The 18470-nt window shown below is 38.7% G+C and overlaps 1 protein-coding gene across 3 annotated transcripts in view; it reads left to right on the forward strand.

Annotated features, from left to right (window-relative positions):
- Positions 1-18470, forward strand: part of DOCK8 (dedicator of cytokinesis 8) — an 87944-nt gene that overhangs the window by 14872 nt on the left and 54602 nt on the right. The window contains exons 2-11 of one of the 3 annotated variants that reach the window (XM_071579872.1): positions 2710-2812; positions 7292-7467; positions 10431-10502; positions 13793-13916; positions 14114-14326; positions 14852-14937; positions 16082-16148; positions 16406-16555; positions 17151-17231; positions 18019-18178. In XM_071579872.1, coding sequence (XP_071435973.1) covers positions 2710-2812; positions 7292-7467; positions 10431-10502; positions 13793-13916; positions 14114-14326; positions 14852-14937; positions 16082-16148; positions 16406-16555; positions 17151-17231; positions 18019-18178 — 1232 coding nt within the window. Of the gene's footprint in view, positions 1-2709; positions 2813-4283; positions 4421-7291; positions 7468-10430; positions 10503-13792; positions 13917-14113; positions 14327-14851; positions 14938-16081; positions 16149-16405; positions 16556-17150; positions 17232-18018; positions 18179-18470 lie in introns of those variants that run through there. The other 2 variants (XM_071579873.1, XM_071579874.1) reach the window with 2 other exon arrangements.

The following is an 18470-nucleotide window of genomic DNA, read 5'->3' on the forward strand; positions in this document are numbered from 1 at the left end:
GTTGGTTTAAATTAATTTTACTGTATTTTGCTGTTATTCTTACTGTATTTCTTCTCCCTTTCTTCTTTCAATCATAGAAGAACTATAAAATCAATCATCTGAACCATTAGTCACCATTATAGATTACAAGATTTGTCATTCATTGAACTGCTTTAGTTTGGAGGTTTTTTCTATTGGTGAGACAGTGGAACTGATGTCAGTGCCTGTAAGAAATGTACTTGCTCTCAATTAGCTAGGTTTGCACAGGATTTTACCAGACAACATATTTGGCCCTTCATCCATGTTTGTGCTTCCTCTTTTATAGTTGAAAATCCATAATTTCCTTTTTAAAGGTTCTGGTGACCCTATATGTAGTGTACTTCAGAGATGTCTTTTATCATGATTTACAGGAGAAACTGTGACACAGTTTGAAGATACATTAAGCCAACATCTGCTGGTACCTCTATTATTTTCATCAGTAACAGGCACTTCTGCACAGGGTAGAAACTGACTCAGTTTGCAAGAAAATAATAATTTTGAGTAATTTGAGCTTTGTACACACATGCAGTATTTGTGATTATTTGCAGTGGGAAAATGAATAACAACTCTGATATACAAGCAGGTTTGGGGCTTTTTTTTGGTAGGTCAAAGATAATCTGAGGAATGCACAGACTTTGTCACTTTCCCTACAAGGCTTCTTGCTTATATAATTATTGAATACCCTTGAAAAAGTCCCCTTTATGATTTTTTAAATACCACTGATGAGTAGGAAATTCTCTTCCAAATGGATCTCTTTTCTTTCTCTATAAATCTGGCTTTGTTCTGTCTGCAGTTACTATGCATTTCAGATTGGAGCAATATCCCCCTCACACTTGGCATGGCCTTTTGACCTACAAGCGACTACTCTCATTTATGCAACTTTTATTTTCTCAATCAGGCCTAATACCTCTAATACCTTCTGTGAGGTGCTTATTTCTTAAAATGAGCAGAAATGCATTGAGCCAAGTTTAGGGTTTTGTCATACTTGCTAAGAACAGCAGTAGAAAGTGTCACAGAATAGGTAGAGTAGTCATGGAAATCAGGAGGCTGCAGAGGAGAGAAAGTGCAGACCAAGCAGGAAATCTGTTCTGTGGTGTCTGGTGCTTCTAAGATGCCTGTTAATGCTTGCTGGAGTTGGAAGAGTCCCATATGAAAGGGGGTGTCTTTTTACCTCTGTGTTTTCCTGTCTCCCATTTGACCACTCTGGTGGGCTGCAAGTTATTATTTTTACTTGGAATCTGCTTAACTGTGTCTTGTTTTAAAATTCTTGTCCTGAACACTTATAGTGAAATATATTGTAGATGTTTAGTTACCATTTCATGGCTGATTATTCTTAAGCTGATAATTTAAAATAATATTAAATATTAATTGATTAGTTTTCATGAAAAATGACAAAACTACTCTGATTACTTAATTTTCAGTCTTGGTACATTATTATCACCCTGGGACTTCTGAAGAATTCAATATTAGCCTATTTCTGCTTCTAATGAAATTGGCTAATTAGCACTTAGAAGTCTCTTCCTCAAATGTTCAGCTGATTGTGCTGGTTTAAAGGTGAACCAGCAGGGGAAATGAACTCACCACGAGAGAGATTATAAGTCAGACCTAAAATTTAATAATAATATTACAATAACAACATTGACACAAAAGGGAAATTGCTTTCAACTCACAAAACCCCAGCAGTATAACCCAGTGTCCTGCGGCACAAACCCAAGGGGGTTTGTTTGCCCTTGTGCTGAGACCCCTGTGGCTCCCCCAAGTCCAGAGCAAAAGGAAAAGAAAAAACCTGTTGGTGCAGGCGAGGGCTGTGGTCTGGGCGAGAGCGGTGATCTCCTCCTGTCGAGGTCCTGCTGCTCCTCTGGATCCGACAAGAAGTTTTCGAAGTCTTCTTACCCACCACTTATGTACCCTCAGGGAGCACCCAGTCCCTCCCCCTGGGCGGGGACTCACACAATGGGTGATTAACTCTGGGAGCCAGGGGGTGTTGAACTGCTGATGGCCCATTAGCAGCTCCGCCCCCCTCAGGCTGGGTGTGAAGGTGATAATGGCTCCCTGGGCAGCTGCTGCTAATGGCCCATTGACCTTGGGGAATGAATAGAGGGGGTAGAATACACAGCTTTGATCACCCCCACACAGGGTTAGCTGGTCCCTCCTGCTGAACTAGGACACTGATACAGTGTACACTGATTTTTAAATTAATTCTTTGGTTTGTCTGGGACTTTTCAAAGTAAACTTCATTATTGACATGAGTCTGGGCTTATACTGTTCTGTGTGTGTTCCTGTCTTGTTTTATCCCTTGGTCAATTAGAATGCTTGCATCTGTGATGTTCGTTTTTCTTTCTCTGCTTTATTATCTTGTATTTTTGTTTTGCAGAACTTAATCTTGCAAGTATTGCTGTTGCAGTCACACTTCACTTAAGGCAGGGTTGTTTTTTCTTGCATAGCCTTTCCTAGTTGTGCAGGTTGCAATATAATGATAGAAATCTGTTGGAAGAGTAACAGAATCTTAATTACATAGGACTGCAAATGTTTTTTGAAGTTTGCATCAACTACAAAATAGGAGAAGTATAGACCATTAGCAAAATACACTTCTAAACACTGGGACAGGAGACTAAATTGATTTAACTCTGGCATTTGGAATTTATACAGGGGTAATTATAATTAAAAGGATTTTTCTCTGCTTAATTAAAGGCACTCCTCTGCAGAAATAAGAAAGCAATTTACTCTCCAACCAGGCTTTGCACAGTTCTGTCAACGAAGCTTAAGTACCCCTGGCTTTTCTACGCTTCACCTGGTAAGTTCTGAGTTTGTCTTCTTTATACAAGTTTGGCATCTACATTGCTTGATGGTTTTAGGGTAAATAAAGTGATTTTCTTAAGTTGTCTTGCTTTCCACTAGCTTCCTCTCTGAGGAAATTATGCATTTGAAAAAATTGAGAAAAAAACTGTTTCTTGGAGCCTGAAATAGTCTTTCTGTATATTACTATAAATCAAAGTTAATTAGTAAGTATTGGAGTATATTACATTCTTTCCTTGATGGAAACATTCAACTTCATCAAATAAATGCTTTTTGTGGTGATCACAGGCCATCTGCAAAGGGAGGTGGTGTTGCCAGCTGGCAACTAAGCTCCGTGAAGCCACTCACTCACATCACTTCTCTCCTCCTGGTGGGATGGGGGAGATAATAGGATGAGTAAAAGTGAGAAAACTCATGAGTTGAGATAAAGACAGTTTTACTAGGTAAAGCAAAAGCCACATGCACAAGCAAAGCAAAACCTTCCTACAGGCAAGCTGTTGTTCAGCCATCTCCAGAACAGGGCTTCTGCACAAGTAACAGTGACTTGGGAAAAGAAATGCTATCATTCCAAATATTCCCCACTTCCTCCTTCTTCCCCCAGTTTTATGTACTGAGCATGATTCCATATGGTCTGAAATATCCCTGTGGTCAGGTGGGGTCACTTTTTCTGGCTGTGTCCCCTCCCAGCTTCTTGTAGATCCCCAGTCTCCTCATTGATAGGGTGCTGCCAGGAGAAGAAAAAAACGTCGCTTTTCATAAACACTGCTCAGCAATAATGAAAACACCACTGTGTTACCAGCACTGTTTTCAGACTAAATCCAAAACACAGCCCCATAATATTTACTATGTAGAAAATTAACTGTACCTCTGCCAAAACCTGCACAGGAGATAAGTGAATAAAGAGAAAAAAAGAAAGGTAGAGGCTCAATGAGCTTGACTTAATACACAGTTTCCAGAGGTAGCATCAAGGACAGCACACTGACTGTTTTTCAGTGCTGTAGTGTAAGCATGTTAAGTGAGAAACGCGAAAGTGTGCCCCAGTTGGCATAGGTATAATTGAGTCAACTGTTATGTGTCTCCGAATCATCTTTAACCTTCCATGTGTAACCCCTCTAAAGAAGTCAGACCATATGACACTACCCTCATAACAAGGGGGAAAAATCCCAAGTCTTTTTATCTCCTTTCAGTAGGATAGGTGTTATACAAACATACTATGCCATAAATGAAACTATGCTTTTGGTACTCTCCCTCTCCCTACCCTTTGAATTTTTACTTCTTTTTGTGAGATCTGAGAAGCAGAATCAGGAAAAGTCTTTATGCACCAGTGAACGTGAAAATTGTAGAACACTAGATGTAAGCAGTTGCTTCCTGTGTGCTGGGGGCCCACCCGCCACTACTCACTTCCTTAATCTGAAATGCTGTGGTGTCTAACTTGTTCCTTGCGGTTATTCGGCCTGAGGAGACTTGAGTTCCTTCTTCTGCATTCAGACGGCCGCTTTTGCTCCTGAGAAACTTAGTAACATTGCGTTTACCAAGTATTACACCATAGGCGCCATTTTGTGTGCTGTCACAATCCACATCCCTCTAATTCATCATCCTTAAAAAGGTATGTTTGCAGTAATGATTTGTGGCATTTTCTGTAGAAAACTGTTTTGCACACTTTTGCGATGTGTGAAAAGGAATGTTGGCTTCTTACTTAAACCATTATCTCTGTTTCCTTTGAAAATTTACACTAGTTCTTAGGAAGATGATTACCCTCAACTTACATTTACTTTTTACACTATCTTTTTTCTGTTTGTGTCTAATTTACGATAGTCAAAAGCATATACTACTAGTGATTAAAGATAATTATTAACAATTAAACTAGAAAAAGAAGATACAGTGAAATGTGGTGGATTTGACTTGTCAGAATGGAAAAGTGTGACTTCTGAAAGGTTGTGCAATGCTTAATCAAAAATTAGATTGTATTAAGCAAAAATATTTTGCATATAAAACATTACCTCTTCAGCAACTGAAAAGGTATACTATGCCTTTGTATACTTTAAGCTGTGTTTCGCTTTAATCTTTTGTGATTTGTTTTTAGTAGATCTATATATATGCTATATATTTATTTTTATTATTTATTTTTTACAGATATTTAATATATTTAGATCTAGACATTTCTATATAGATCGATTTACACATATATATACTAATATGTCCAGTGCAGTAAGTGAGCTTTAAGGATGTTGTGCCGGTAATTAATAAAAACCCCTTGTCAAATAAAAATCCCTATTTACTTATAACCGTTGATCCAGTATGCTCAGCATTACAGAGATAGTGCTTAAACTTAAAAACAGCACAGTGTTCTTCTTTAGTTGGTTGCCTTATGGTTTTCTGCACTTGCTGATAGTTTTAGGTTTTCCCTTTGGCTAAAAAGAGCAAAGAAACAGAGAGATTTTCCAAAAGTTATTTTCAGATAATTCAACTGATCCCTTGAATGGACAGGCAGAGCGGTGAGCTCAGAGACTGTATTTATACAGAGATCAATATAGTTTTCCTGTAGCGGAGGAACCTGGAGCAAAGGGTGGTTCTTGGTTGTGTTCAAAGGTCTGTACTACGTTATTAGCAGGAATATTTACCCTATCTGTTTCTTTTCAAAAGTTTAAATTGGGTTGCTTCTCCTAGATATTTCTAGCACATTTCTTCTAAATATGTTTCACTCCTGTAAGATATTTCTGGACTTTTGTTATCTGAAAATTTTCCCCATGTATATTTCCAGAACACTAAAAGGTTCCAAAGCTTGTATTTGCCACTAATCATTTTTAACTCATCCTCTTATCTTGCAGTGACTAATGTGGTATATTAAGTGTGAGCCATTTTAGTTCAGCATTACCAGAGCTCTGCTATTGTTGAGCCCCTTTCATGTTTCATAAATTGTGAAATTTCTCATTGTCCTGTTGAGCTAAAATTCCTGATGTTATAGATGTAACAGTGATATGTGCAGATGTCACTTCATGCTCAGACAAAAATCCTGTCAACTTCCATGGGAGCCTTGCATGAGCAGGACTCACTATTAATGAGTAAAGACTTGCAGATTTTATTTGTGCAGAAGAAAGTGTGAGGATAACTCAAGAACTCATGTTGGAGGAGACAGTAGCCACAGTAACACTGAATATAAAGGCAATTTTGATACCAGGGATGTTGGGTGCCTTCCTTTCCCCACACCGCGTCAACACCACCACGTACTTATTTTTTGCTGGCAGCTTCAAAAGACAGCCTTGTGCAAGGTATTTGTGCTAATCAATGTGGAAGAGCAATACAATCCTTGCTCTTTACAGACAAGGATGATTTGATAGCTATTTTTTGCTAGAATTCTTCCTCCTAGTAAATAAGTTATTCCAGTACTGTTATTAAAATGCTATAACTAATTTTCTACACTCTTGCTATGCTGAGGTGTCTTCCTGGAGCTCATGGAACAGAAAGTATATGTTTTTTTAAGCTGCAGTTCTTAGATCTATTTTTGAGTTGTAAAGAAATTCAACGAGAAGAGATTTTAGTGACTCCACTCAACTGGACAGATGTTTTATTTCCTAAAGATATCCAGGGTGTTATTTTGTGCTATATAGCAAGTAAAATAATTTCCAGTTTTATCTGTACACAGAATAACACACACTTTATCATATGATGTCACATTTATGTGTATGTGGAACATCTCTAGGTACCAAATCAAACAAGAATTTCTGCCTCTGTTTTTGACACTAAACAGATAAAAAGAACCAAACAGCTTAATAACATGTATGAGTGGTAGAGCTTGTACTTGTTAAACTTTGTTCTGATTGGATATTCTGTGAAAGAATGGCTAATTAAATATAGTGAAGTACAACTGTTCTCTATCAAGGTGCAATGTCATGTGGTGTAGAAATGGTGAATATCTAAGGTTTGCAGAAATAACTTAAGTAATTCTATGTAATATTCTCCACAAGTACTGTACAAATCCTTGACAAACGTGATAAAATTAAAACTCCAATAACATACAAACCAGTAGCATTCAGAGATGAAAAACAATAATTCTTCTGATTTTGAATATATATTCTCCTGAACTTTGTTTGCAGTCAAAAGCACGCAGCTTTTCTAATAGTGTCTTTCAGGCACAGCACCTCAAATGAGTGGCATCTTCATGATGACAGTAGCCATTGTGCTTATAGTTGGTCCTTAACTCTGATGAACTTCCAAGACTTGGCCTTGTTATTCCTGGTGTGTTTTGTCTCATGTCTCCTGCCCAGCAGTAGCTCCCTGCCAGCTAGTGCTGCCTGTCACTGTCATTTTAGTCACCTGTCCTTACACTTTTTTTGTTCTTAGTTTAGGAGGTTAGAAGTTTGTTTCTGATGTTTAGTAAATAATGGAACAATTACAATAATTAAATACATAAGCCTAAATTACACTATCACAAAGAGACGTCTGTTGCTAAAATAAATGCTTCTTTATTTCTCATTAGCCTTGCTTTTATGACGCAGTAGACCCAGTAGATTTTGAAGGCTTCCTAATGACTCAGCTGAACAACTTGGACTCAGAACTAGCACAAGAACTTGGGAACTTTCCTGAAGATGACTTGGATGTTGTCTTTACACCCAAAGAGTGCAGGACTTTGCAACCTTCTATGCCAGAAGATGGGTAAGAAGATTTTCTCTCCCTTTGAAATGCTGCAGGTTTAAAAATAGTTTTAAAGATGTTGATCCAAACACCTCACTCTCCTATCCATACAGCCATTACACAGTTGCTGAATGTTTGAGCTTTGAACTTTGCCATTGATTCTATTAGGCCTCTTTGCACACTTAAAATTATGCAAGTGTTTACACAACTTCCTAAGCTTGCTGGTAGCAGCAGAAGCAAGGTAGACATAGACAAGGAAGAAGAGTAAAGAGGAGCAAGAGAAGAGTATGAAATTTTTGCAGCTGTGATGCCAGAGGTAGAAGTTGATTCGGATCATGTAGTAAGCATAAGATTGAGGGGTTTTTTTTCCTTTTTATTGTTTTTTCTTTTTGCCAGTTTTATGTTATGTGACATTGATCAGATCACTAAGACTCTTTCTCAGTACCTGTCTTGCTTAAATGGTTGGGAATTGGTTCATATTTCTCAAGGTTTAGATGGGAAACAAAGTGTTAATTTCTAATGTAGAAGTCACCTTCTGTTTCAGGCTGACATTGATGAAATAATACCACTGTTTTCAACAGCTTAAATTACATAGGTAGCATGTGCTTACAGTGGCGCTCAGTGGTCCTGCACTTTTAAATGGTTTGACAAGCAGGCACACCATGGGCAAACAGAATTTTTCAGAATGAGAGAATCTGTCAGAGAGTTTTCTGATGTGGTTTAAGAGAGTCTATGCATTGTATACAAAATACTCTTCGAGGACTATTTCACTGTAAATGATACCTTTAAGTAGATTCTCAAGGGCCTATTGAGTTTTCCAAGCAGTAACCATGAGATAAACTTGAAGTCAGCACCAGTTTAGCCCTAAACTGCTATGTCTGCTGCAAAGATGGCTAACTGTGCAATGTGTTTGGGATAAGGGTCTGGCACTTATTTCAGGAAGTGAATGGCATAGTCTGTATTCTCTGCTGTGCTGAACCTGAATGCTGAAGAAACAAACAGGCTTAGTTTATCATGTCTTGGCTCACAGGGTAGACCTGCATCCCCCTCTGTTCCTGCAAAAGTTGCTGTAGGCTGCTCTAATTCATACAAGTCTGCTATATAAAAAAGAGCCCTATACAATTTCAGTGTTTTCTGTCCAACATACAAAATGCAATGAGACAAAGCAGGAAACAAAATGTGTATGATTTTTGCCAACTGCAGACCACCTGAGAACCCCTCTCCAAACAAGGTCTCAGTCAGCAAGTTTCTTCTTGGCCCAGTGCATATCTCAGGAAGGTCGGGAGAACAAAGGCAGTAGGGATGAGGTACCCCATGCTAGGTTACCTGAGAATCCCACAGCTCCTCGGGGATTGTCTAACATTTGCAGAAAAGGTGGTTTTCACTTGAAGTTACTCACAGAAAAATTTCCAGTCTTTATAATGAATTCTTGTTTTTCTGTGCATTGGAGAGAGAGAGAATTGATGTGGGAAACAGTGAATATTTTGGTGCTTGAAGTTCACATTTATTTAAATGATTAACAAAAATATTTTTTAAAGTATTTAACTTTTGAAATTAGAACTAAAATATTTCTTTTCTGTTTCCAAGGTTACTTCCCAACATGCCTGATGTTTGAAACAACAGTTATGTATTGGTTTTTCCAATAACAAAACATGTAGACTTATGCTATATGATCAGTTTTAGGCCTGATTTACACCACAGAGACATTAATGGTCTTACAAGGAGTCTGCGGCAAAGCTGAAATAGTCAATACGAATAAATATGCTTTCAGCAGATTTTTTTTTTACACATCAGCTTGCCATTTAGTCATTCACTGCTATCATTGATATTAGTGTTTTTGCAGAACATTCTGGTCAAGGATGCCAGGATGTGTTAGGGAAGATGAGAACACCAGAGAGGCATGTACCAAAGATTGGCCTGCAGGCAATTCAGTCTTTGATGTCTTTGTGCACTGAGAGCAGGAAACAGACAGCACTGACCAAACTGGGTTAAAGTGCTGCCTGCTTACAAACATACCTCCCCCCTGAACCAGATGCAGGAACCACTTTTGACAGGGGCTCACAACAGTGTGGTGTCACCCAAGGCTCCTTCCTCCAGTGCACACAATGACCCGAGTCAGCTGTTACCCCATCTTGGTAATCAGTTGCAAATCTGTTACAAATTCTGTGTGGAAAGTACTAAAAATTATCATACCTTTCACCCATTCCTGAATTGTTTGTGTATCCTACCCACTCTTTTACTCGTTTGGATCTGAAAATGTTACAAATTACGTTGGAATAGGCCATTAAAAAATTTTAGAGTAGGGGTAAGGGAATTATGCTTTAGCATCATGACATCAAATTCATGGACATTGTTTTTGGCTGATAGCATTTCAGTTCTGAACAGTATCCAGTCTATCATGCAGTACTGACAACCCCCTACATTAAATGAGATTTATTTGAAAATCATAAAATTGAATTATAACATATTCTTAGATCTTAAAGTTTTGTTATGCTATCTGATTAAAAGCCTAGGGTCCTTCTTTACATTTTACATTGTGAGAAGGAGAAAATTGCACCAAAAACATACATAAAACCTATGTATTTGCAAGAGTCCAGGAGCTGAGGCCTCTGGAAAAATCTTTCTATATCCTGAGGCTTGTTACCATGTTTTGAAAATCCCAAAGTCGGGTTGGTGGTACAATTTACTTCATTTTACTCTATTTTACACCAACAGTGGTGTTATACTTAGGAAATATGTAGTGTGCCAAAGGGTTACCTCTGTTAAATGTATGTTTGTAAATTGATAAACACAGTAACAAAAACCTGCATCAGGGATTTCAAGTGGTACACAGGATTTTTAAACCAGAAACAGTCATTTAGCAAAATAACAGAAGAGGGCTCATAGAAAGGCCTTTATCTGAGTACCATCCTTAGATACATTTCTTTGTCCTGAAAGTATGGCTTACTTGCTAAAATCTTTACAATATGTTGCTTTTTTCACAGGATTGAACTTGACTCACATGTCAAAGACTGTGTTCAGACATACATCCGTGAGTGGCTGATTGTGAATCGAAAGTAAGTTACATATAATTGAATAAAATAAAAAATACCTTCAGTCTTATTTATCAGAGAGGAGATGCTTGCTGTTATAAGTAATCCTATAGAATGATGATTTTAGTCAGTGATTGAAGACAAGAACTAATTTTTCTGTAGCATATATAATTACTATGTTTTGTTTGAGATGGTGAGCTATTGCTAAATGCTGTTGCATCTGCTTCTTAATTATCAGGCACTCTGGAAGTTAAGTGGAGAGAAATTCACATCAACCGTCTGTAATGATGATATATCTAAATCAGGAATACTAGTACTATTTGATCTCACTAAAAAAAAGATAACAAGGATAAAGATTACATTTCCATGCTTTTCTCCTATCCAAGCCTGAAAATTCAGCATGATCTGATTCCTAATGGTGTCTGAAAACTTGAGGATTATGGGCTTTGCAGCAGTGATTGAGTTGTATTCATGGGATTATTAGTGTTATATCCAACTTTACTATTTTACACCAGTAAAAAAATATCTCTGCATTTGAGGTCAGTGTAGTTCAACACGCAGAACTGGGCCTGTAGTATTTTTAAGTGACTTGATTTCCTTTGGTCTAGTTTGTTGTATTTTAATTTCATTTCATTCTATTCCATTTTATATGTTAAATGTGAAGGGAACTCTCAGTCAGTGCTTTCTGTACAGGGGTGTCTGTCCCCAGACTCTTAGGGGGGAGTCTGGGAGATGGGGATGTCTAGCCTCCTTCCCCATCAACCCATCCTGTTTTTCTTCAGAAAGTGGTTTTTGAAGCTCTGTATTTCTGTCACACTTCCTGTTCATTCTCTCCTGCACTTATGCCCTGTTCTCAAGAAGCAGTAGAGGCAGTTGATAATAGAATGCTGGCACATTTGCTGCCATTTCATTGTGCCCCTTCGCCTGCCCTGGCTACTCTGTTTTTCTGACATGATGTACTTCAGCAGGCAGTGCTTTATATGTTGACTCCTAGTGATTGTAAAGGAATTGCATTGTTTAACTGTGCAGCTTGTGCTTCTCAGTAGAGCAGCTGCTGGGAGTGATTAAGATACTTCCTCCAGAGGTGCTGATGAAATTGATTGAATTCTCAGAACTGTTCCACAGTGAGTCACCAAAAATAGGTTTGTGGATTTTGTGGGTCTCCACGTGTGCTGTTTGGAGCAGGGGTACTAACTCTTTCACACAGTATTGTTCTGAGCAAGCTGTAAAGAGCCAGCACACAGCTTTGTTTGTGCACAGGAGAAGGGACTGGGCAGTAAAGTAGGTGAGGTGAAAAATGGAACATAGCTATTTTTGAATGTAGGTGTATTGGTAGAAATGTGAATGGAGCCATAGAAATACACATGCGTGGAAAGTTTTGTTGCGTGTTTTACTATTTCATTCATTCAGTTGAGGTCAATTTGTATTCCAAAACTTTACTGAGCAATTGATTCTGTGGTAAATGTGATAATGGACTCTGCCAGAGTGCTGAGCTTTGATGGCAGTGGCTAACAATTCAAGCAAGTTATTCAAAATTGCAAAGAACAAGACAGTGTCAAATATGTTGCAGTATCACATAAACAAGTGATAGATTACTACTGGAAATCTTACATTATTTTTGGACATTAATCTCAAAACAGGGAGGAGAGGAAGAAAAGATATCAAGAGAAAAGTGAGAAAAAAGTAATTGTAGAAGGCCTTCCACTGTTTTGAAAAAGACTGGGAAAACTGTAGTTGCCTTCTTAGCAGGTAGATTCATATGATAGGTTGCTGGATGCTGAGCTATGGATGAGATGAGTGTGTAAATTACTTTCATCCATTCATGAATGTGAAGGTTCAGAACAGGGACAGAGAAATCTTCTGTGGATGGCATGAGCAGAGGTGATCCTCGTGCCCCAGGGCAGAAAAGTATGTGGCAGAGAAGCTGGACACAGCTGGAGTCCATGTGTTGTTGCCAGAGGCTGAATGGGAGACTCATTCCTGTGCCTGTCTGTTTCTCCTTTCAGTTGTCCTTTGTCCTTTTTCCTCATTCCATTTTCTTAGTTCGGTGTGTGACCATTAAATTGACATGTGTGCTGTTTGCCACTTGGTGAGTTTTAATTGCTACCATGCTTTTCAAAATAAATAAACAATATAAATAAATTTTCCAGGAGGGGAAAGGCATCTCTATTGTAGCATGTAAACTAGAGGCAAAGTGTGAACTCAGGTACATAAATTTCTCCATTAATCATTTGCCACCGCAGCTGGTGAAAAAATAATCTACACAACCTCTTTTGGATACTTAAATACCTTAAAGTCATGCAGAATTCCTGTCTTCCATTCTGGATTCTTATGGTTTCAAAACAAGGTCGTATCCAAGGAGAGCTGGAATTGTTTCTTTTATGACTTCAGTTTTCTTTGCAGTGAACTGATAAATGATTAAAATGCAGACAGTTAAAATTGAAACACATCAGAGCATATAATTCAGTTACTCCCAAAATGTAATAAAAAGGTGTCTCCCTGATCAATAATTGCTTATTGTGGCTTTTTAATGAAAGTACTCAGATGTTTGGTCATTTCTTTGGGAGTGTTATGGAAAGGAAAATGAACAAAGCAGGATCCTGTAACTAAGGAGGGTGATTGCAAAAAGACCACCACAAGATTTAGCAAATTGCATACTAAAGTGAAAGGAACAGAGCTCTGCATGCATCTGGTATCTTTTTTTCAGAATTCCTGCTGTTTTTTAACATCTGCCTCAAAAATGTAACTTACAATTGGTACCTTGCTGCAAAATTTTGCAAAGCTGCCAGCAGACAACATTATGTTGTGCCATAGATATAGCCATCTTCAGAAATGGGCATTGTTTGAAAGGAGTAGATTGCTGCCTGCGATTAACTTGGGATGCTAGCCAGGTCCAGGGTGAGAGCACAAAGCTTCTGGATGCATAATTGCAGAAGCAGAATCAGGCAAAAGATAAATTATCCCAATCCATGTATAGGGTCACTGAAAAAATCACCATGTCTGATGATGAGATCAGAGCTGAATTTGTGAGTGTGGTTGTGTAGTTGTCTCAGGCTCATGGTCTGTGCAAAAGTGATCTGAATTAATTTTCTTCCTTTGAAAACTGTTCTTAATATACATGATAGAGTTGCAGGCGTGTGTTTAAACAGGTTAAAGTTGTGAAATGTCACATTTTTGTGTAAAACCTACACTATGCTGCTCTTTTGCAGACCAATTTTTACAGTTCTGTAATATTTTTTATTTATATTTTCTGTTTTATTTTCCCTTAACTCCTTCTCGTGCTATCCTGACTTTCCTGGGCTTGTCTGAGAAAGGAACCAAGGAAACTCAGATGCTTGTAGCCTGAAAGACAAGGGATCCCGAAAGGATTTTCACAAGATGCTTCAAAAACAAACATTTGAATCAGAAACACTAGATTCTGGCGATGCAAATTACCAGGTACATTTTTTTAACTTTGGGAAAAGCAATCACATACTGCAGCTTCGCTCAAAAGAAGTGTCTTAGGATCTCTGTAATATCGTCAAGTCCTCGCCATTAGGCTTCATGGCAGAGATGGCATTAAGATCCCCTCTGCCAGACCACCAAGACACTCCAGTGCTCAAGCCACAGCTTGCCTTTTTGCTGTTTTCTGACAGGTGGGACCCCAACATGTCCATACTCTCCCTGAGGAGGCTTCAAGGACAACAGGTGCCTCCTCTGACTTTGACCTACGCAGCCTGCAGCCAGACCCGCGCTTGGAGAACCTGCTGCGGCATGTCAGTGCTGAGGAGTTTGAGAGGGAGAATGAGGAGGCGCGGCGCACCAACAGGCACCCTGAGCTCCTCGCCCTCTACCCCTCTGTGGATGAGGTGAGCTGGGAGGCTGGCTGTCCTGTTACTCTTCCCCAGCTGGCTGTCCTGGCATGAGTATGCACCAGTGTTCAAAAACAGGGTTTGTGGCCTGGATAGGTGTCTCCCTTGGATAACAACAGGGTGAAGCATGCCATTGTGGGCTCCTGTCACCTGTCTCCAATTTTCATCCAGTGGGTTGGACTAGGATTTGGTGTGTTGCCTGAGGCTCCATTATACCCCTCTCAATGTGGGTCAAGCCATATGCTGGTAATAGGGCTATGTGAGGCTGTCACCCTTCACTGCAACTCTTACTTGGGGTCCAGAAGTGTAAATATCTTGTGTAAATGCCAGATAGTGGTCAAGAATGTAAATATTCATAAATAATAAATCAATTTTCTTTCATCTCTGGAGAGATTAAATGCCCACTGAGTGGGGAGAAGTCTGTAGCAGCAGCCCAGCTACCATCACAGAAAGGTTTCATGCAAGTATGTGAATTTATAGTTGTTTTAATTGAGTATGACTACAATTACTGTTTAATGATAGGAAGATGCAGTGGAGATACGGCCAGTGCCAGATTGCCCAAAGGAACATCTGGGCAACAGGATTTTGGTGAAGCTGCAGACTCTGAAGTAAGTATCCTTCATTAGCCTCGCTCACTATTGCTCAGTTTGCAGTAGTGTACAGCTGCTCACCCTTCAATACCATTGCAGCTGTCCTGTACAGCAATTCACGTGATCACGTCTTCTTTCTTAGTGTAGCAGAGGACTATTTCTATCCATCTTTATAGGACACTTTAACAGGGTTAAAAGGAGTTGGGAGTGAGCCCACATTATGTATTTCAAACAAACTAGATTGGTTCCTACACACTACTGGACTTCTGTAGTGGTTTTGCCCCAGCTGGCAACCAAGCCCCATGCAGCCACTCACTCACTCCCCCACCACTGAGATTGGGGAGAGAATTGAAAAACTAGAAAACTCATGGTTTAAGACACAGACAGTTTAGTGGGGAAAGCAAAAGTTGCACATGCAAGCAGAGCAAAACAAGGAATTAAGCTACTGCTTCCCATGGGTAGGCAGGTGTTCAGCCATCTCCAGGAGAGCAGAGACCCATCACATGTAATGGTTATATGGAAAAACAAACAATATCACTCCAAACATCCCCACTTTCCTCCTTATCCCCACTTTTTATACCGACCATGATGTCTTATCTGTATATCCCTTCTGTCAGTTTGAGTCTCCTGTGCTGGCTGTGTCTCCTTCCAACCTCCCATGCCTCCCAGCCTCCTCATAACCATGGCAGTATGAAAATCAGAAAAGGCCTTGGCTCTGTGCAATCCCTGCTCAGCAATAACAGAAACATATCTATATTATCAACCCTGCTTTCAGAACAAATCCAAAACACAGCCCCATACCTGCCACTGTGAAGAAAATTAATTCTACCCCAGCCCAAACCAGCACAACTTCAAAAATGGGAAAACAAGAATCCAGAAGGATATGATAATTTTTAACTGGTATCTGAGACCACCTGTTTGTCAAATTTAGAAAATACATTGAATGCAGTTTACTTTCCTTCTTTTCCTCTTGAAATCATCAAGCACAATGCACTAATAAAAAAATCCTTGAGACACTGAGAGAGTTGAGGTATGGAACTAAGTATTTCTCCTTATTTCCTGATCAAAGTGCCAGTCAAAATACAGTCTCTTCATTTTTTTTATTATACATAGCCATAAGAGAGCAATATCAATCAGTGTCTTGTGTGTCTTCCCGTAACAGGTTCGATATAGAGATTGAACCTTTGTTTGCATGCATAGCTCTCTATGACATAAAGGAAAGAAAAAAGGTAAGTGTGCATATAGTTGTTGGGGTTTTTTTAGTTGGCTTGGGTTTTTAGCTCTGGTGTAATAATTTAGGAAAACATACAAAACACCTGCAACTTTTTCATACATGCAGTCTGCTCCAGGATTCTTTTTATTCAGTCAAACTCACATGCTTGCAATAGTTTATTTTATACTTCTAATTACTACTTTTGACTTGTTTTAAAATAAAATTTGAAGCACTTTTTCTTTGCAATATATTTTAATCCTTTTTCTTTTCAAGATTTCAGAAAATTTTCACTGTGACCTCAACCCTGACTCATTAAAAGGATTCTTGCGTGCTCATACACCTTCCATTGACTTGTCTACTCAGGCAAGATCTGCAGTATTTTCTGTCACTTATCCCTCATCAGATATATACCTGGTAATAAAGGTGTGTTACAGTGCTACTTCAACACCCCTCTTCCTGTGCCTGTTTGAGTTCATGGAGCTGACAAACATGGGTTTCCTCTAGATGAGATGAATTCTGATAGTTTTTAATAGTATGTGTACAGGTGTCCCCTTGGTGCATCTCACTTTCAGTCTTAGAAGTTGGTACTATGTGTTCTATTTTCACTAAGTAAAATTTCCTATCTGCCTAAGGGAAATTAAAGGATAGTGAAATAAGGCACTTTTAAAAATTGTATTTACATGCTTTACCAAACTTTGGTTTAGTGCTCTTTGCATCATTTTTTTTTGTTTAATTCGGTCACTCAGTTAACCTGAATCACCTCATTTGGAATGTGTTAATTTTCTTGATTTCAGTGAAAATGCAGGAATAACTGATTGACGGTGTTGCCACATATATGTTTTCTGCTCTCCAACAGAGAGAAAACTAGGAGGTTTAGTATCAGTCACTCCATAAACAGTTTTAAGATATTTATGTTGAAACATTTAGGCACACTCTTTCATACTGCTAGAGAAACAACATGTTACTATTTGGGTGATATTTGTCATTTGTGAGTGTCTTATTTTATTGTTTTTTGTAGATAGAAAAAGTGCTTCAGCAAGGAGAAATCGGAGACTGTGCAGAACCCTATATGGTTCTTAAAGAAAGCGAGGCTGGCAAGGTAAGTAAATAACCATTAAGGAAGTTTATGCTCAAGGGGAAAAAACCCAACCAGATAAAGAGCAGACCTTTGAAATAGGACAGAATATCAGGAACACTGGAGGGGAAACAAGTTAATGCATCCATGGTGCAAGCAGTTGGGTGTCTGTAACTGACAGAAAGAAGTTATGAGAAATGAGGATGCATTTTCACTACTGAGCCCTTTGGAAATCAATCCTGACAAATTCTTGAGTTGTGAAGCAGACAAAGGTGAGGAAAGGAGATGACTGAAATGTAGAATTAGCAGAAAAATTTTTTGCCTCAGAGGCGTTATTAATTTGGATGGGGTGACAACCGGTTGTGGTGTGTAGCTGACAAGTTCAGTTAATGTGTGATCTGTTCAAGAAAATCATGGTCATTTACCTCCCTGGAGTAGGCTGACACTATTTGCTGGACTTCCACACGTCTCACCTTTAGAGTATTGCTTTCAGTAGAATATTTTTTCAGTATCTGTTGAAAGAAGTAGAACCTGCTAGCATTTCATTGTGATTGTTCATGCTGAACTGTATGGGTCACTACAAAAAGGTCAGTCTTCTCCATTTCTAGAATGCAAATGAACACACTGAAAAGAAAGAGAGATGAGTGTACAAATCAAACCAGCTACAATTCTGACAGTGATGTACCAAGAAAAAAAGAGTTAACAATGCAAATTATTTACTGAGCTAGAAATATATAATTTACATTTTTACCTATGGTAGCATTACCATAACTGATTACTTTTCAAACAGTCAGTATTTTCTTTGTCTTAGACAAAAGAGAAGATTGAAAAACTGAGAGCACAAGCTGAATCCTTTTGTCAGCGGTTGGGGAAATACAGAATGCCATTTGCCTGGATTCCCATAAGCCTAACTAATTTCTTCAATCTTTCAACACTTGAACGAGAAATATCTGAAACTGAAGGTTTAAATGGTAGGTGTCCAACCATTCTAAGCAATGCAAAATGACTCTTCAGTAGGACTGAATATAGAAACAATGTCATTCACTCTTGCAACAAGAGTGAACAACAGATTCAAGGTCATGTCTTCTTAGCCTTGTTTTTCAGTGCTACAAGCACTTAACAACTCAATGTCCTCACTGTTTGATCTCTTCATGTTTGTTTTTATGTCTGCCACATATTGTTTAATGGTTTAGACCCAATTTTCATTGAACAGTGGCTTTGTAGAAGTAGAACTCCCTTTGCCACATGGAGTTCATTAGCAAC

This window comes from Pithys albifrons, chromosome Z (assembly GCF_047495875.1).
Source record: "Pithys albifrons albifrons isolate INPA30051 chromosome Z, PitAlb_v1, whole genome shotgun sequence".
In the NCBI taxonomy this organism is placed as follows: domain Eukaryota; kingdom Metazoa; phylum Chordata; class Aves; order Passeriformes; family Thamnophilidae; genus Pithys; species Pithys albifrons.